The 20618-nt window shown below is 49.2% G+C and overlaps 1 protein-coding gene across 1 annotated transcript in view; it reads left to right on the top strand.

The window, feature by feature from the left end:
- The window catches only part of LOC128267418 (breast cancer anti-estrogen resistance protein 1), a 91604-nt gene that overhangs the window by 43826 nt on the left and 27160 nt on the right, over positions 1-20618 (top strand). The window contains exon 2 of the mRNA XM_053004250.1: positions 5186-5329. Within this exon, the coding sequence (XP_052860210.1) occupies positions 5186-5329 (144 nt within the window). The remainder of the gene's footprint in view (positions 1-5185; positions 5330-20618) is intronic.

The raw sequence follows: 20618 nt of genomic DNA, 5'->3' as shown, positions 1-20618 counted from the left end.
GGGTAACCCTTTTGGTTAACACTGACCACCGTTAACGTCGAACGTCGTTTCGGTGACGCAGACCACGAGCCAACGATGTCCTCTTTAACGTGTTCCACGAAGACCCAACCCCTCCGAACACATGACGACAGACATCGTCAGCCGGAAATTACAAATTAGGCACAATTTGAGTCTTCAGTTTTGCGTCAAGACCTGAGCGATGTGCAAAATGGGGTTCGAGTCTGCGTTTGGGGTCGGCGACGGCCCCTCCCTTAGCAAAACAGGAACGGAAGCGTCACAATGCTACTGCAACAAAGTAATTAAGTGTGCAATTTTATGCTATTCCTCCAATGATTCCCTACCATCCGCCCCCCGGAGCATGTTTACCCAACGACCGGAGCCGGGAGCGTACGCTAGGAAATCGATTTCTTGCAACCCAAACACACTGTGGGGGCCTTGCTGTTTGCCAAAGGCAGCTGAAGAGGGAATTTGCCAACCCCTATCGCCCGGCTGGCGGCTGCTGGTTCGGTGTTTAGTCTTCCAATAAACCCTACAGGGCCACGGCACCAAAGACGCCAAACGGGTGCAACGGTTTGCAAGCAGTCGCTTTCCGGTCGCGTTCCGGAGAAGCACCTCCTTATTTATCATCCCAAGCTGCCACTCCGCCACATTTTTCCGGCGGCCACCGACGAGCTCTGGAAGCGGTGGAATTGGATAAATCAATCAACAGTTATGTTTACTTTGGCACGGTCCACGATCCGTTCGACGGAACCTCCCGCCTGCGGCCCGAACGACCAACTGGCCACCATGACACGCTCCCGGTGTGATGATGGGTTTTTTTGTTGTGACTTCATTCAATATTCCGAGCACGGACCAACACGACGACGGACCCCGGAGATTGACAGTGCAACCGCTCCCCGAAGGGCTGTTCGGAAGCTGACCAGGATCGGCCCAAGGTCTATTATTGCTCCAGGCTTGCGCTACGAGGCCCGGGATTTGGTGGCAATTACCCGGGACGCTGGTCGGTGCCCAAATTCTGGTCGGATTACGGAGGATGCTTGGGGCGGAGGGATAAAGTGAATAAATTTTAGACCCGATCCGTGACACCGCCGATGCCATAGCCGCTGTCGAAGGCGAGCACGGCTGAAATTAATGACATTTTGATGTGTGCGCGCAGGGGAACGACGACGAGCACCTGCTGGGGCTCTGCTTCACGCCAAGCCCGGAAATGGATGTAGAAGCACTTGGAAAGTGTGTCCCCTACAGCGCAGCAACGACAGCGCAGCGCCAATAAGATTTAGTTGATGGGGAATGTGACAAGAATCTGACTATTCTGGGGGCCCATTTTGAGTAGCTCCCTCCAGGGGGGGGTCCATCACCTTCGTGTGTTGCTGCGTCATGTTTAGGATTGTTTGGGTGTGATTTTACCTTTCGAGACCTCCTCCGAGCAGATCTGTAATGCGTTGCATCCGGCCACGTTTCGTTGCAGTTGCATCTAGCATTTGAATCAGCACTTTAAACAATTATTCTAAGAAAAAATTAAGAAATATTTTGTTAGGCTTATTCCACAATTCCGCGAAGAACAGAAGCAGTGTCGACGGAAAGAAGGATACAGACCAAAGTAGAAGAATTGACCACAGCGTCGCGCCGCGGTGTCGTTAGGTGTCCGAGACAACGCTCGCCGGCCGGCCGGCACAGCCAATAATTATAATCTATCTAATCGTACCGATAAATAATGTAATTCACCCGTCTGTTGTAAGTCTCGTATTTCATTATTAGTATAAATATATGCGCCCAAGAAGACCCTTTGATGCTGGCGTCGCCCGATGAGCTTGGCTTGGGCTTTTGGAGCCCGAGAAGGACTGAGGTTCCCGGCTACGCACGGGAGGCTTGGATAAAGTCACGAGTAGCGGCCGCCCCTCTCTGTCGTCGTCGTGTGGTCAATTTAGTCGTGATTCAGACCTGGAATGGCCCTTCGAATGGTGACCTCAAAGGTCCGTGGTATCATTGCCTATTTTCTCCACGCTCTCCGCCGGACACAACGCTGGACAACGGTGGGTTTCCATTTGGAAGATGGAATTAATTAGTCTCGAACCACAGGACGGCGGCGGTCGGCTGAGGATTATGTTCTAACGAATTGTGTCCATTATTTATGCGTGTGTTCTGCTGATGCCCTCTTGTTGCCGGACTTTGTTGGGCAAACAAAACAGAACAAAATATCTTGGAACCCACACAAATTCGATTATCAAATAATGCTCGTCGCGATACAGGGAAAGCTTTCTTTCGTGGCGCTAGCTTGCTAATGGAATTAAAAGCGTATCGGGAGGTCTTAGACGCCTTATGCTGCAGGAGTGAAAGTGACTTGTGACCGCGTGCGCGCTGGCGTTGACGTTAAGAATCGCTGCACAATGAGCCGGTAAAGGTCAATGGTCTTAATGTTTTGCTGATGTTTGCAGCAACGGTTTTGCACGACCATCGCTTCAACATCGTTGGCACTATCAAGCGACTCAGGCCAAGCGCCAAATGAAGTGGCGCAAAATGGCGTCTAGCAAAACGATGGCGCCACGGACTGGGAACGGATGACTGGGTTACATCCAGTTAATTATATGCTAATGAGCTCGGTGGCGTTTTATTTATAAATCTGTTTAATAGTTCGTGCACCGCGTAGGCTCGATGATGATGATGCTGCCGTTGTTGCGGGCAGAAATCAATGACCAACTCCGAAGCCCACACACACGCCAGTCGATAATAGTCCTATTAACACTTGGGAGTGAAAAATGGGCCTCAAACCGCTTCTGTGTGCGGCTGTGTGTGAAAAGTGCACAGGGCTGGCCGCTCCCATTATTAGCGATCATAATTGTTGATGTTGCCCGGTGGGTGAACAATGCTTCCACACGAACGCCGCCATCGTTCATAAGCATCATCGGCACGATTACCCTTCTCTACTCGCCATCACGACACGTCAATCCGCTGTGGTTGCCATTTGCACATTTGATTTTATTTTAATTTAGTTCTCTTAAATTCTTTTTAAGAGGATTTTAACACTCGTCATTCACGCGATCATGATGGAGCTATATTTGCATATTTTCTATTGTAGGCAAAAAGAGCACCGGTTGACGCTATGATGATTTATGGTACGCGCGTGAATGGACATAACAATTACTTACCTTTTTTCCCATTAAACATTCATATTGCAATATTTATATACACTCTACTCGGTTGGCATATTGCAATTAAACTGAATACTGCATTAAAAATAAATTATTCTATTTTCTCTACCACAAACAAACTCTTCGCATTTACTCTTCGCCAAAATTGGTTGCCAAAATCTCAAACATTTAACCGTTGTGCTGCTTCGGAACAACAAAATCCATTTGTTGGCAAGTTTTGTGCAAACAAAACCTGACATAAATCAAATTGCACTGCTGCGCCCAACGTGCCACAGTTATGTTGACTTGTTTGTGGCTTCCATAAACTTTATCCACTGTTTTTTTTGCAGTGCACCCGAAATTACCCAGCCAGAAAGACGGTAATGAGCGGCAGCAAAAGAACAAACCGAAACTACCGAATTGTGCAACCGGCAAGGGGAAAATGGCGGACGGATATGTCCGCCAAGTTAGCCACAAACCGATGGTGCGCTGTAGTCGTGGTTAGTGTGAAAAATGTTTCTGTTTTTGGAAATGTTTTTTATGCTCACGTAAGCAGAAAAAGATAATGAGAGACGCAGAAATGCTGAGCGAGCGATAAAAGCGGAAGGAACCGGATGGGAGAGGAACAGCTAAAGATGATGCCCGCTTATGCTAAAGTGATTTTTGTACAATCATCGTTATGATGGCCGTCATCATTATTGCCGCAATCTTGCTGTTTGCATCTGTTAAACAACTTAACCCCTTTGCAATCCGCGTCTTTAAGCTTCTTCATCTCAGATGCAGACGCAGGGGCTTTGTTTAAGCCCCCCCCAAGTGATCATCTGTCCGATTCGTTCGGAACGACGCCTGACAAACGAGCAAAAACTGCACACGACGACGATGATGCTGCGCGCGCGGAGTTGCAAAATGAAGTCGTCTCGATAGAAAGTGGGAACGGAACGAGTTCCGATCATTTACGGGACGACGTGTATTTCGGGATGCGTTTTTTTTTTCGTCGCTGATCGCCAGATCCGTCCGCCCGCCGGGAACCATAAATTTCCCCACGCAAAGTGGCCTGTCAACTCTCTCTCTCTCTCTCTCTGGAAGCTGACGATGGCTGCCGTAGAATGCTGAAATCTTAACACGACCATAAGTCAACGCGCACGGAATGGACGCGTCCCACGGAAATGGTGTGTCAAAATGTATGCCTTCCGACGACAGATAAATTGGTCGACGTGCAAATTAAAAGCAACAACAAACGGACGTCGACAAACTTTGCTGTGGTTTCTTCGAGATGGCGGACGGTTTGTTTGCGTTCCCTTCTTCTTTTCCGCCGGCAAAAGAGTTTCTTTTTTCCACTTTTTAGAACGTCATTAGACTAATTGAAAACCGATCAGTTGCAACTTGAGAACCGAAACCTTCGGCTCCGTATCCGCCGCCGTCTAACGCTCTGCGGTTGTCTTCGGTTCCAATTTTCTGGTGTTAAGTAATAGTAACATGTTTCGGCCCCAAATTCGGCCCCTCCGGTGTCACATTACTTCAAGTCCTAACGTACGATTAGCCTGTTTGAAAAATCACTACACTCCGGCGACAAAATGGCCACCGTCAAAAGATGAAAGCGACGTTTATTTATTGTTGTTGTTTCTTCGCCCGTGCAAAGGATGCCCCAGCCCTCCAATTCCGTTCCCGCGGCGAGGCAGCATAAACGATTCTTTGTTTGATTTACTTTCCGAGACTGCGATTGTTTGTTTTACGACTTTTCGGTTCCTACGTCCTGAGAAAGTCGGACGTTCTTATGCGGAATTGCACACGATAGAAAAACGGAAACTGTGGGACCACCCCGAGGTGATCGTGTTTCAGAGACACGAAGCGTTCGAAAAATGGGTCCCAAAAGTTCGCTTAACATTTGTTGTCGTTGCCAGACTAATGTTTACACTATTGTGCACTGCGGAACACTCCGCTGGGGCCAATCCCACGGAAGTGTCGAACCAGCGAGTGGCTCTAACATACGACACGGACGACGACTGCATTGCGTGTTTTCTAATCTTTACGCCTTGGCTCTTCTCTCCCATTTGCAGAAACTGCTGGCCAAGGCAACCTACGACAACATCGCCGAAAGTACGGACGAGCTTGCGTTCCGGAAGGGCGAAATACTGACCGTCATCGAAACGGACACCAACGGGCTGAAAGGATGGTGGCTATGTCAGCTGCGCGGTCGTCAGGTAAGTCAGCTCCGTGCGTTTTATGATCCCGCATCGTCTCGGTTGCCCTCTAGCGTCGTTCTAGAACTCGAATTGACGCTGCGAAGCCTCCAAGCCTGGCCGGTTTCCCATGGAAATTAATCCCACAGGAAGAAACCCCCTAGACTAACTCTAGTTCAACGGAACAGAGCGGCCACACACGCCCCAGCGAGTGGTCTAGAATTAAACGAAACATATTCTGAAATGCTGAAGGCAGAGCGGCGCATGTAAAATGGCCCCGTGTTTTTGGAGAACCCCGAAGAAAGTCACTAGGTGTGGAATAATTTATGACTGACTTCGTCGCGTACCTGTGCCCGGTGCGTTGGCCGTGATTGCCCCTCGACCTCGCTAGGGCCTCTAGTGGCCTAGGCTGTCTGCCTGTTGATGGTACTAAGTGAGGAGGAACCATTTATACGCGGCCAGCTCGCTGACCGCGATGAGGGCCCACTTCGAGGGCTGAAAAGGCGTGTTTAATTATTCAACAGATGATTAATGACGGGCCGCGGGAGAGGTTCCGGGAGGCGAATGCTGGGCTCAGGTTGCCATTGCTCCTGGGTTCCGCACCAAAGAAGGAAAAAGTTCACAGGATAACTCAATTAGTACCAGTTTCATCAAAGTACGGCTCTACGGGCCACTCTGGTGTCCCGCGCGTTCGACCGGAGGTTCGTTAATGATGGTGTACACAAGTTGATTTTTGAAATTGAGTAAGGCCCCCGATTCTGTGAAGTTTGTCTGAGGTCACTTGCAGACGTTCGCTGCTGCTGAAACCACCTGTCGCCGGGGCTCGGTTCCCGGTCTTGTGACGAGTGGCTTGTTCAATCATCAAACGAACGCAGAAGCGGAACTCATCGAACATCAAACGGTAATTGAAATGGTGGACGGATACTCTTGACACAGGGTTGCCGTGGTGCACCCCGCGGGAAGAGGACTTCGCGTTCCAAGACTCCCAAGGCCCAGGTTTGTTCAAAGGGGAAAAGAAAATTAATTTCGACAAATCTGCTACTTCCCTGATTGAGGAAGCGTTTGAAAAGGAGTGCACATAAATGGTGCTTACATTTCGTTCCTGGTCGCAAAGGGAAAGAGAGTCCACACGTCGGAGAAGTATTGACCGTGGTGAAGCTCGGTACAGTTGCACTAAAGTGTGTACACACAAAATTAATCTGTTGTATTTACCTTTTGGCCATTTCCTTCTTTCGCCTTACTTGAGAGTTTGCTTGCCGTTCGTTCGAAAGCAGAACGCCCTGAATGGAAATATGTAAACATATGCCATGCGAAAGGGACTCCGGTACAAATCCGGCAGTCCGGCATGACCTCTCCGGTGATGCTAATCGGATTGCAAACGGTCAAATGTTCACTTCGGTAGTTGGTCGAGCGAAGGATGTTGAACGGAAGCAGGCAGCACCCTGAACTTTGTCAATTTGCTGTTTCGTTGATTGAAAGTATAATCATTGATGGCCACAACCCTCCTCCGGGAACTGGTTCGGTGGAATAATTGACTACTAAGGCAGATTGAAGCCAAATTTATACCTCTTTTCTTCGCATATGTTTAACAATTTTATAAAATGTAAGCAGGTTTGCTGCTAAATTAAATTAAAGGACTTTGTAATTCGTTAACCTATATTTGAATCTCCGCCGAAAGGAGCATTTTCTTTCAAAATAAATATTTATCCTTCGGCTTAGCTTTTAAAAAAAATCGAACCCTGACCATTTTGCGCAGCTGTGTTAATACGATTTTGCCAAAATTGACACGCGCGTTCCGGGGACGGCATTAAAATTTACAACATTTAAAGTAAACGAACCTTTTTTTGGGTTCGCCCTGTGATTCCTGACCGTACTGGGCTGGGCTGTAGCGCAGACTCTGAGCCAGGAAATTAATTTGGACATCCGGGCGAGAAGCGAAGCAAGGATTATTGGGGTCGGCTCCGCGTACCCTAGCGAAGGCGTGGAGCATAAAGCATCGGCCGGGTTAGACACACACACATCGCATGCCGCCCGGGAACCCTATCATTAAATTTGAATTTCATTGTCTCCCCTCTGGAAAAAAGGGCACGTACGTCGAATCTTTCGTAGTCTCTAGACGTCGGCACCACCCGTCATGGGAGATGGTTTCTTTCCCTTTCGTTAGCGCACGGAACAGGGACTCGAAACAACGGCGGGTCTTCTGGAATGTTGCGTCTACATTACTCTTCCAGACACTTTCAGGCGATGGCGCCAGACCCCCGTTCGCGCGCGTCGTCGTGATGATCCCATATTCCCGTACAAATGATGATCAATGGAAACCCGGCAGGAACCACGTGTACAAGGAACTTCACTTACGGCGGAATGTTGTGCGTGCCCCAGCAGGACGGCTGGACGGCGAGATGGATTCCCAAAACGCTGGCGCTCCTTGTGGTTGATTTACGAGAGCTATGCACACGGCGTGCTGCGTCTACGAGTCGTCGTCGTCGTGACTACGACAATAGAACCAAACTAGGATGCACCGGGCCACGGCGTATCGAGGTCGAATTCACGAACCTGTAACTAAACCGGTACCGGTTTCCTTAATTCTGTCTTTAATCTTCTAGCCGAAGGACTCCGTTTTTGCGAAGGGCGAATGGGAAACTTGGCAGCGAAGTGTCCTGAAAAGATACGGCGGGCTTCACTTCCCCTTCGCGGGTAGTTGATTAAAGTCAGGGCCATGTCAAAACGCAAGACATTGTGGTCGACCGCAGAACCCGCATCCTTTCTCGGTCCCATGGCGCTGCGAAGCCTTGGTGTGTGCAGATTATTATTAATTTCTCAACCTCCTCAGTGGAATTGGCCATCTCTGGGGGGAAAAGGCGAAAGGATGCAAAAAGGGATAGTCTCTCTGCTAGGCTAAGGCAGCGGAGATAAGGTTTTTGGTGTGAAGGAACCGGCAAAAATCCGACGAATCCCCAGGAAAGGGCAACAAGGTTTAGTAATGAAATTAATTTTATTCTTCGTTGACTTCGTCTACACCCGACCCGCGGGTGGGAAGGGGCTTTATTACTTGTAGAATCACTTGTCCGCCAACCGTCGGCCAACACGAACATTGGGTCATAAGCCGCGCACTCCGAGAGATTCCCCTCGTAGAATGGGACATCGACGGGAAAGGATAAAAAATGTGTCTCCTTGATGCTTGAGGAAGTTTTTTCCTGCGGATGAGACAAGGATGTGCCATAAAAATGACCAGAAAACAGAACCCTGTTCAGGGAATGTAATTCCTAGAACTTTGTGCTCTCAGCGCGGACGTGAGGGGGAAATCCTTTTTATTTAATTACGCCCAGACACTGCCCAGCACTGTCGAGAGGACGGCGCAACGCAGGATCAGTTAACAGACTGATTAATCACATTTACCCAGCTTCTGTTTTAATTTTCAAACACACTGTTTCATCCTCGGAACGGAAACAAAGTGGCTTACAGTTTGTGGAGTGGCCTCTCGTATCTTCCGTTGTGTCACCGTCGATCAGTCACGAACGATTTCCATCTGCATCCAGCTTTTTTTTATCCCTTTTTCTGCTTTGTTCTTCTAAGTTCCTGACAATTTATCGTCATCATCCTCGGGAAACGGGCTTAAACCCTTCCACAGTGTAGGCATCAAACCGGGCGTGGCTCACATCCGGTTCTAGCCGTGGAATGCGGAAAGGACTCGATGGTCTACCCGTTTTCTGTGATCGTTCTTCGGGAGTTTCCCTTCGGAAGGTGTGGTGGCCACAACAAAAAGGGTTATCAGTTTTCGGTTGAGTGTGTTTGACCGAAGATGTTGGTTCCGATAAGATTGTTTGTTTGCGCTGTAGGGCGAGATAAATCTCCCGCCTATTGGCTGTATTGTTTGTTCGGAGTGTATGAATGGGTTTATCTTCATTCCCGGGCCCCCCCCTTTATCCTGCGCACTGTGCCAGTAGGGTAATTCTCGTTTGTTTATGCGTATCCCTTCTGATTTATTGCTCAGAATTAGGGATTTTAAAGTAGCATTCATTAGGGTTCTAGAATTCCCTGAAGGTATCAAGTTTCCAAGAAACTTGCAGTACAAATAGGCTTAATTGCTTTCACAGCTCGGATCGATAGGATTGGTTCGCTTGACGTGCGGTGATAATTATTCACACTCCCAAGGATCAGCATCGATGCGTGGAACGAGGACCGCAAAACAAGTACATGCCATCAGAGTGCCCCCCGATGAACCGTAATTTGCTTCGCAACAAACAGAAGAACGGTTCTTCAACCAGACACTTCCAGCGCAAACAACGTTTTGCGTCAGAACGTTACAAACTTACAACTCTCTCCGGGGCCCGTATCTTCCCGTACCTGCTCGTTGGCCAACCGGTAATTGACTGACACATGGCCGGGAGGCGAGGAACCGTTTGTTTTTCCTCTAATTATCCTCCCAGCTTAAGATTGAAGGGTGAAAAGGTTACGCTCACAGTCTCACTCTGCACGTCCCAGGATATGCCGCCTGAATGTCTGCTCGTGGCCACGGTAATTGAAATGTTTCCGCACAGTTCGAACGACGGCGGGGAAACTTTGCACCGAAGCGTTGAGATGCTTTTCTCTTATCCTCGGTGGCTGCTCGGTGCTTCTGATCCAACGGCCTAACGGTCGTCGTCTAATTCCATTACCGGGCCGCGAAGGCATGTCCAGAAACGGTACACTTTGTCTTCAGTATCACGTAGCCAGCCGCCAACCGGAGACAGCTGGCTGAGTTTCCACTTCAACCGCTGGCGGGAAAAAAGGAAAAGTTCGCTGGGAAAGATACGCAAAGTGCAGCGCCACCGTAATTAGATGCCACCGGCGGCGTGCATAAACAATGTACAGTGTACGTGGTGTCTACCTTTGCCGATAGCACGAAATGGCAACTGCACGTGCCGCGACCGGTGGGGGGACTGCATTTACTAGGCCTTTGATTCCACCATCACCTTCAAGGAGACCAATTTTGAGGTGATAGCTTAAAGTTGGAACTAGATTCTGTCACCTTGCAAAACTCTTTTACATAATTTCCGGTAAAAAACGCCAAGATCCCGCTTCGAATTATCCAACCGGTTCGTTAAGGAGATACGAATCAACCGTCGCAGGAAGTGAGCGGCGTACGTGATGCTTTCTCTGGCCGGAGATCAATCTACCGAAACCGAAACTGCTGGCACGATCCGATCCGTAGACACTGATCCATTGCATATATGCATATTTCCATGCATATCTCATATCGTCTTCGCATCGTCACTCAATTTTCACCACGGCAGCTGACGGCGCGCGCGGTAATGGATGGCGGTCTGCTACTGGCGTTGCTGCGTGACGTGCCTTCTCGTAGGGCTCGTGCCACGGGCGGCACACACGTATCGGTCCCGGAATCCAAGCAACATCAGCGGTTTCCTTCTTCACGTCAGGGCGGATCCGGTAGCCAGTCCGCCACGATCGTAACAGCTGCCACAGATGATACATCCCGATATGGTTCCATCCGATGCTGCCGTTGCCACAGAATCACAGAGCCAGGGCGCAGTCAATCACATAACCTCTCGACGGGATCTCGCTGGAACGCTGGTACGCGCGGCCCTAGATGACAGCTGTGCGCGCATATGCAAGCGAAGGCGTTTTGGGAAGCACGCCGCAAACAGGAACACGAGGGGCCGTGCGGGGTTTTATGATTCCACCGATGGTGGAATAAAAAACTACTCATGCCCGATTCTATTGTTGGAGTGCGCCCTCTTTTCAAAAACCCGCGTTCTTCAAAGCGGGGTCACAAAACATATTGTGATGAACGCCCACCAGAGAGGGACTTTAATATGGACAAAAAAAACGGTTCCTCAACCATTCCATAAACCCGCTTATGATTGAGTGATTTTGTGGCCCGCACTGTATGATGGGCCGCGGCCAGCTAGGTGTCAAGTTACTGTGTTGTGGCAACCCGCACATCGCACATTAATTGTGGCCGCGATGCTAGCGAAGGGGACAGTTGATTTGAACTTTTTACTCTCCATAAACGAATCAAAAATCAATTCCGACCACTAGGTGACGGGTGGAAATTTATTCACCGCGGCCACGGGAGCGCGCTTGATGAGGCTTAATTTCAGCGACAAACTGCAGTCATTATCATTTATTAATTTACGCTTTTACCGATTGCGGTTAGTCTGCGGTGTTCCGTTACGCCATTCCGTCCTGCGCCATTTCCTGCCCGTCCGTTCGTTGCAATCCTTTGATCCTGTGTCCGCACGCCCCACGATGCGATTGATATTCGCGGAGCGTTGCTCGTAAAAATTAAAGTCACGGAGGCGGTTGCCGGTCTGTCTTCAGCATAAGTCCTTCGCCTTGCGCAATCCGCCATCCGGCCGCGAGTTCCTTCCTTGACACCCACGGTATTGCGAAAGATCAAATATGTTGCTGAACTCACGGCCGTCCCCAGGTGAGCCTTGTCGCGGGCAGAGTTTTATGAATGAACTGCTGAACGTGCCCGGTTTGAGGGAAAACCTGATCCCGCTGACTAATTTATCGCCTATAAATATCGACCCACGTGCGGCTGGTTCATTGACTCGACGAGTTGTCAACCCGTCCTCGAGTGGGTGACAATATCCTCCTCCACGGGGACGGGGACGGGGACGGTCGTAAACTTCCCCACACACACAGAAGCGTGGGGACTGATTCATAACTATTTCCTGCGTAATAATGCAACGGACCGTGCAGAAACGTGCCATGCGAAGGTGCCATGAATAATGGTGGAGTTAATTTCAGCAAATGTTTCTACGAACTTGGCACCGCGGCCCATAAGCCTAGCGCCTGATCTCTGGTGTAAAATTAATGCCTCACACAGCACTGTTAGACAACGGTTCAGCTAAGCCATCCGGCAAACAAATTAACGTATAATGTGCTCTAGGTTACCGTGTTCTTTACCTCAGCGTCTTAGAAATTCCGAGTAAACGACTCAGGGTTGCGGTTGGTGAATGTTAAGGCTTAGAACCTGGCCAAAATGAGGTACTTTTGCGGAGGGGTATCGTTTCATTCCGGGCCCTCAAACAGGCAAAATCTTTGTTAATTACAAATTTCGGGAACTTACCGTTTGAAGCCGGGTCATAAACCTGATCCTTGGAGACGGCCTCGTTCGAATCCTTTTGAAGGCTTCGCTCCTCGAATTTGCGGTTTCTTCCTCAATATCTTGACAGCAATTGCTGGTGGCGCCGCTCAGCTAACACCTGTCTTGTGGTTTCATCGCTCCCAGAACGTGGCGATGGCGTGAAAGTTCCAACGCGAAAAACGGATCGAATGGCCCTTGGTTGTATCCAACGCGGCCACGTCTAAACGTGGCGTTCGTACGGGCTTAATGGCCCTGGGTGGGGTTCGAGGAAGAGGAACCACAAAAATGAAAGGATCCAAAGGATCCAGGAACAGAGCTGAGCCAGAGCATTTACGGACTCATTTTGGCCCATCAAGCTCAATTCAATTAAAATACCTACACCTACACCCCCCCATCTGGCCTGGCCGACCGAATGGGATGACATTATTAAGGAATTTGATTAAAATCGGCGGTTCCGTTCCTGTCCGTTCTGGTTTGAGCCTTTCACGGTAACTCAACCCTTACCCGTCCACTGTTTTAGCTCGGGGCGCGAAGCAACGATTAACCTCAACTTTTAATCAGCTCGCCGGCCACTGATACTAATAATAACGCCGGGACGGCGACGGGCCAGACATGAAGAAAGGAACGTTAAAATAATTAGAACCACTTCGGACGGACTCGGGGGTCTCGACAGAAATCAGACGCGCCGTTTTAAAGTGGCGCTAACGATTAACGGGTCCCATCTCACGTCCGCAGTTTGGACTGGTTCTGATAGGGCACTTAGCTTCTGGTTTTTTTTCTGGTGCTAGAAGATTGAGTGATTGGGGAAGGTGGTGATGGACTTTGCACCAGAGAGAGAGTCCGCGATCACGCACGAGGTCCGGCGCAGAACTGGCGCTTGATAATAATGTTGCAATCAATACTCTGCCATTACGGGACATGATTTACACTTACGTTATCGAAGAGATGTGTTCTATAAATTGCGTAAAAAAGGCGAGTTGAAGCCTGGTAATTTTCTCACGTTGCCAATTGGAAGTTTTTTTTCGATTTGTAGCATTATACTCACCACTGTCCGTGCACATTCTTTCGCGTTTCGTGACCGCGCCATCGACCGTCGATGAACTTTACTGCTGCACATCATAAATAACGAACTCGTCTCCGGCGAGCGTGGACTGGATCGTGCAAAAATCACGCCTCTCGCATAATTAACATATCAAACAGCACGTCCCGACGGCGACGTCGTCCTCGCCAGCAGTTCGTGCCCCTACTCTGGCCGTCCGCCCTGGAAGCTTTCTTCAAAGGAAAGCGTGAGGAAAAGAGGAAAGTAAGGCAACAAAATCAGCAAAAACCTCACAGCGAGCGAGACACACACACTCCGTGCAGGCATTCCGGCGACCGTCAACAACCTTTTGGTTTATGATCTCCTCGGAAACCTCTGCCTCTGGCGGCCGCAGTTCCTGGGCAGCAGGTCAATCAGATAATGGCTGTCAAATGTTGCGTCCGATTTCACATCGGTGAGCGGCCGTCCAATAAATGCGCGAACTCGTTTCGCCAAACTTTTACTCGATCGACCGGAGCAGAGCACGACGTTTACGTCTCAATCCGCGGCCCAGCCGAGTGTGCCGCCGAGAAAGTAGTGCTTCAATGGGAAGCTGTTGGCCAATTTTTGGCTGGACTTAATTTGACAGGCCACGGGTCCCGAGAACCGGTTTTTCGGCTTGACCCCGTGTGAGCTCATAAGTGATTTGATTTTCTGCCACATTTCAATCCGCCGCCGGCCACTGATTTCTATCGATTTGTTGTTGCTGGTCCCATCGGACGAAGCGGCGTCTTCTGGTTCTGGCAGACCAAAAAGGAGGGAAATCCCGTGTATGAGCAAAAACGCAAACGCGCGATCCTACAAAGGAACCGTGTGCTGTTTTTTTACCAATGGCGGCCACCGAATGTTTGCACGTCACTTCAAATATTTGTCGTCCAATCAGACCAATGCGATCCCGCCGTCGTGTCTGCGCAAAAGTGTTGTGTCTCGCGCGGTCTGGTCTGGTCAGGAATTCCAACCACATCCAACCCGATCTGCGGGTTATCAGCGTGATTCCTTCCTGAATTCGTTATACGCACAAATAACGCCCAAGGAGAGGGAGAGAAAAAACGGTGGCGGCCAATCTGTGCCGTGCTCGTGTGACAACCGCAACCGTAGGATCGAACGGTTGAAGGGACGTTCATTTGGCAGCATGACTTAACAAGTTGTTTAGTTGCGTTCGGGGTCTGACAGGCGTAGCGAACCGATTGAAAGGAACAGGGTTTTTGGACAGTAATACGACAAAGGCAATGACATTTACACAGGCACAAGCATGATTTTTTCGGAACAATGGCCAATGGGTGGAGAAAAGGCAGCCAGATTGTTTCATCTTCGAACAAACCCAGAAACCATTGTTTATTACACTTTGCTCGTGTAACGATCCACTCGAGGGAAAGCCCTCGAGATCCGTCTCGGGATAGAGAAGTGCGTCTCTTCAATGCAATCAGATATCCCCGAGCCGAGATGATGGGCTCTTGGAAAGTAAACCGTATCTTATCGATAGTTACTCTCAGCACAACAAAGTTCGCTCCGGCTGTGGGCCGGTGTGGGCTTTCAGAAGCTCGTTACAATAAATCTACGCAACATCTCGCCGTAACCTCCCGGAGCATCAACTTTTACCACTTGGCGTGGAGATGGCCCCGTGAAGAAGAGACCAGCTCGCCATCTTTTCCGTGGCACCATAACGATTCCTGGAGCGGAGGCCCAGCTGTTGACAGTTTTATTTCTTCACATTTCTACCGCCCCGGGTCGATCGAGACAGTCTACTGCTGGGGTGGGCTCAGCGGTCGGTTCTTCTCCCGATTGATTGAAACCCACTTCACTCCCGACGTGGGCCGCCGCGCGGATGCGTAGCGATTTATTTTAATTGTCGGTCGGTTCTGACAAGCGCTCTCTCTCTGTCAGATTTCCGGCTCCTCAGGCTAGCGAGGCGACCTCCAGCGTTGAAATGACTCCATCATCCGTGGCAAGTCTTATTGCCATTTTTCCGCCGTCGGCTCCTGTGGTGTGCTCCACTATCTGACTTCCTTCGGTTGGCGGCCTTTTTCTGAGAATGCTACGCGTTACGGCAATTTCGCTCCGGTAACGCTAATTGGCAATTTCATCGCCAGCGAGAAGGAGTGTTCCCCGTGACGCGGTGGCTTCCGAACCGAACCTCTGATACCACCACCAACTATTGCGGCGGCGGCGCAGCGAATAAGAGCACCGCATGATCATCGCCTACAGCAATTGAAGTCTTGCAAAAAGCGCGAAGAGTGCTCGTGCCGGGACGGGCGCATCCGCCAATCTAGTTGGCAAAGAGTTTGAAGAAAAAGACGACGTCGGTGCAAGTCGCCTACTGCTGCGAGGGAAGTATCGCTTAGAAGAGCACCGCAGTCTAGGAGCTCTTGGATGATGTTTAGCCGCTGGCTCGACGTCAATCCCCTTTGGGGATGAAAAGTAAATTGACAAATAAATTAGCCGGATTTATCTGATGTTGCAAAACGGTGATACGGGGGACAGCCACGGCAGAGAAGAGTCTTCGGCTTTGAAGGATACTTTTTTACTGCTTCCGGGTTGACTGCACCGAAGCTGGGCACACACTATATGGTGAACCATTTAAGTTTGGCCACGAATATTTTATTATTGGAAAATGTTTAATTTTCTTCTGCTAATAGCCATGAGATAAGGTTGTCGGGATAGACACATTTTTTTTATGATCATTGTGCCACGTTAATTTATTGATGGCGATAAAGCTGGCGGCGGGTCAGTGAGTGCCGCTCTCTAAGCCATCCATAGTCAGTGTTGTGGCGAAAGAAGAAACCATGGCAGACCGTTAAAGGTGCATCAAGCATAAAATTAACTTTGATTCATCTGGCCCCGCCAGTCGGCAAAGGTGTCCAGCGCTTCCGGGCCGTGCTGAATTCATTAGTGTGAATTATGCATGCATATTTTTTCCACCTTGCAATCCTTTCGCGATGAATTGTGTATCGTCTCGTCCGCTCCGTTCGCTTATCGGACGATTAAGATACGGACTGTCCGGAGTTTGGGATGAAATTATTCATCCGGGAGGGCTTCACGCTGATGTTTCTACTTGTAGAGCAATTTGTAGCAATTCGACCCGTAATTTAATTCATGAATATCATATTCTTTCTGTTGGTGATTTATTTGGCAGTCGCCATTTTGCGATGCCAAATGATCAAGTGTAACGAATGCGCCGGCAGCAGTGCGAATCATTTTTCACTCCTTCAACGCACCAAAGCTCGACGCTTGAGGGGCAAAGGGCCAAATGAAGCTGTTGGTGAAATGTAAATGAATTGCAATATGTTTTGGAATCCATTTCCGCCCCGTAGAATTAGCCCTATGGCTTCTCGTGTCTGGCGTGCCGCACAACATGACGAACTTTCACTGCGAATTCGTTCGGTTTTTGATGGAATAGTGTTGTAAAAAATGCACATTACTGCTCGTTTGTCTCCTGCCCATTAGTCGCATCGAATAATTGTCAAATAAAATTAATCAAGCTTCATCGCGCGATACGGGCACGGACCGCCGGAAATCGGATTCCGTTGCATCCATCCCTCGCGGGCATCTTCCAGCATGGGGAAATGTGTAAAACAATAAAGCAGATCGCACTCAAAAATAAAAAGCGATGTTTCCAACCGACGAGCCGACCGTGAACGAATTAAAACTGGCAATTTAATTTCATTGGGACCCCCTTTGTTGTCTGCTGTTGCCAGACAATGATGCGACAATGCGTTCAAGAAAAAAGAATTGGGATTTTTTTTGCCCAGAGTGCTGCGCATCCTTTCCAATCAAGCGAGAAGAGCGGGTCCTTAAAAAGGAATAATAATAATAGACCCTCTCTTGTTTCGGAAACCCGGAAAAGGTGCGAGATAAAACTGCTCTCGAGCTGCATTCGATTGCGGACCAAAAGTGCGTCCACACTTTGGCCCAAAATGCGAGTGCACTTACTGGGTGTGGTTCATAAATGCATTTAGCGTCCATGTTTAAGCGCATTTGGAACGCACCCGGAACCACACCGAGCGCACCCCGATTCGACGTTGGTCGATAATTGCTTTCGATATGGGCGGCCACTTTCGTGCGATTTCATTTTTCGACCCAAGCATCCTTCCCGTTTCTTGGTTTCGCTTGCTGTCCGCTTTTCGATTACTTCCACCGAAATCGACACAAAAAGGCTGCTGAAAGTACCACAACGCCGAATGGGAACCCAAATTGTTTACGCTTATTGGGCTGTAAATAGGACATCTTTCGGCCGATGCTACTCCTAATCGTGCGTCGATGGGGCATATTTATCCTCATTCGTCAAGGATGTGCTGACATCCTTTTTTTTCGACCGGACAGCTGCAGATTTTATCGTGGTGATGCCGTAGTCGTGGTGATGGCGATCCCATCAATATGGAGATGTTATGGAGTTTCCGTGCGTTCAGAACCCGCATCGTTTGGGTGCATAGCAGCTTCCAGGTTGCAGGCAGGGGGCACACTTCACCAAAAGCACCAGGCCCGGAGAGTCCTCCCGCAGGGTTTTCCGAAGTCAGTCAAGTCTTGTGGAACGCGCATATGGTCGGGTCGCTTGCCGACGGGCCGGATTGCCCAAAGTCAGCAAACAAATTGTGTTGATTGTTTTTCGTTTCGATCCGTTCCCGGCTGTGCCTTTCGGGCTGCTGCTGTGTATTCCCATCGGTGCGTCGGTCTTTACCTTGTAAGAGGACACGCTAAAGTGCGAGCAAAATTATCTGATGTCCTTTTTACAGCTGCATCCCTTGCCGGGATTCCGTGTGTGTGCCATGTGCCGTTCGTTTGGGCCGGGATTCGTTTCTCTTTAGCGTTCTTATCTGGCCGTTCCTGAGGGAAAAATTCCAGAAAGACTCTAGAAATGTTCACATCTATCTATCGTTTGCCGTTTGGATTCGTTTCGAGGAACTGTCTTGGGGTTCTCCACTTTATCTCGTGCGCCAGAGATCGACCGGATTTCTATCGGATCCTGCGGTGTAATCCCGCGCGGAAGTCAGTCGTGCTGTCATATTCGTGAAATTTGTTTTCGATCTGTGTTGAGCACAAAAAAATAACTTCAAAACATTTATTCCTCCAGAGAGCCATTCGAGAGAAAATTCTTCCTCCATTCTTATTCGTCCTTATTCCGTTGGTGAATGTGGAAAGAAAAATCCATCGATTCTCGGGCTCACGTATGGCACCAGTTTTTCCGCCAAACCGCCACGGACGACGACGGGTACCTTTGGGGTTGTTTATTTTCCACAAGACAATTCCTCCGGTTGGTGCTGTTAGGGTGGTGAAATGCTAAGTCAATTGTAAGTCTGTTGGTGAGGGAATTTGCAACGGCGAACGACCGATGGCTGAAGAAATATGCTCACGTTGAGCATTCTGATCCTGCTGCGGAAATTATAGCCCACGAGAGACTCAAGTGTCTTCGGCTACCGCCGGCCCTTGGCAGTGATGAAACCATCCAAAGCGCCCACCGCAGAGCGGTGATAAATTGAAGTTGATTAAGATTTTGATTGCTGTCGATTTCGGCTTTCTGTGTGCCATTTTCCATAATTCCGCCCTCCCGGAAACGGTAATCGTACGTCTCAGACGGGCAACATGTTTCACGAGAATTCGATAGAATACTTCATTTGCTGATTCGCTGTTCCTGATGAGTGCCTTTCTGAAGTGTTTGTTTCGGTTGGAATATTGAGCAGCAACTGTTTATAAAATATCTTTCCAATAACTAAGTTGTCGGAAGAAGCAAAGTATGGAAAAGGCCGAACGAACGGGGCATACAAATTCAATCATGAAACTTGTACCGAAAATATGTCCACAACCCAGGGCGTGTGCCGCATTTGCGTACAAAATGCGTACTTTAAATTTGGATCACCCCAGGCGGGACTTTGTGTCTAAATTGAATTTACTTCATGCTCACATGCTCCGAAATGAATGTGGCCATTCGACCGAGTCACCGTCAAGGTTCCGCCTAGGGGTGCGTATGCGAAACATTTATAAAGAAAATCTTCCGCTACTTTTTGGCGACCGAAAGATTCTCCAAGATTTGGTAAAGTTTCTTCTTCCGCAGCGACGGGACCCGGAACTTACGACATTTTTTTCTAATTTAAGTTCAATTTTGTCAAAGCGAAATAATGTTATTTTCCACCGTGGCCATTGTCGCGGCACCCACACTGGGTCCTTATCAATCAGACGCTATTGAAGATGAGGGTATCCTTGGCACGCCACAGCAGGGTTCCGGAATTGGGTAAACAATTGCCGCACGAACACGGTCTTGGGCGCATCACCCATGGATGTTTTTCTGTCTTTGACTTCCGGCTCCGTTTTGAGATTGATGGACACGCAAGACATAACGCGCCCACTGGTTCCAACAACATCGAGGACAATTCCGGGTGTCTTCCTAGACGTTGATTACTCCTCTAGGTAGCACCTCCAAAGAGATGCCTCGAATGATCTCTTCTCAGCTAACAAAAAACAACAGCAATGAGGGCCCTCGTTGGCGCAAAAAGAAAAATCACTTTCTCAGATTGTTCCGAACTCCGGGCCCGGCCACTGAAGCAAGAGTGTCTGGCAGCTTCCTTCGCCAGCGGGCTAGCGGGTTTGCGCGTCAGTAATCATTCTCTGCTCACGGAAATCGGAAAAGTCATCAAAGTTTCGCTCCATCGTTTCTCGGTATGCCTCGGCAGAAATGCGAAAACTTTCAAAGACCCCCCGCGGGGTGACCCCGGTTTGGCTTCGGGGCTTGTGAAACAATGGCAGGATGCGTGGCGAGGATTTTATATCAATCTACTTTCGATACGGATCGATTCCGTGTGCCTTCGGTGGATTACACGATGACGATGGATTGTTTTTTTCCCCGATTATAGGATTGTCGTGTTTTTTTCTCTCGATTCGCCCCGGTCCCCGGTACTTCGGAAGATGAGTTTGTCGCCCTGTCTGCCCCTGAAAGGTATACCGTACGGCGAGCAACCCAACCAACGCCAGCCAGCCGACAACAAGTGCAGCCATTTCTGGTGCCTGCGTTTGCTTAGCAAAGCAAATACGCTTTATCTGATTATTTTCGAATCGATTTCCTGTTTGTCTGGCGTTGAACCCCTTTTTTCTTGCAAATAACTCTGGTGTCTCTGGTGGCGGCAGCGGATGCAACATGCTGCGAACGA

The sequence above is a fragment of the Anopheles cruzii genome, chromosome 2 (assembly GCF_943734635.1).
Source record: "Anopheles cruzii chromosome 2, idAnoCruzAS_RS32_06, whole genome shotgun sequence".
In the NCBI taxonomy this organism is placed as follows: domain Eukaryota; kingdom Metazoa; phylum Arthropoda; class Insecta; order Diptera; family Culicidae; genus Anopheles; species Anopheles cruzii.
Note: the sequence above shows the minus strand (reverse complement) of the source record. Positions and strands in the feature narration are given on the sequence as shown.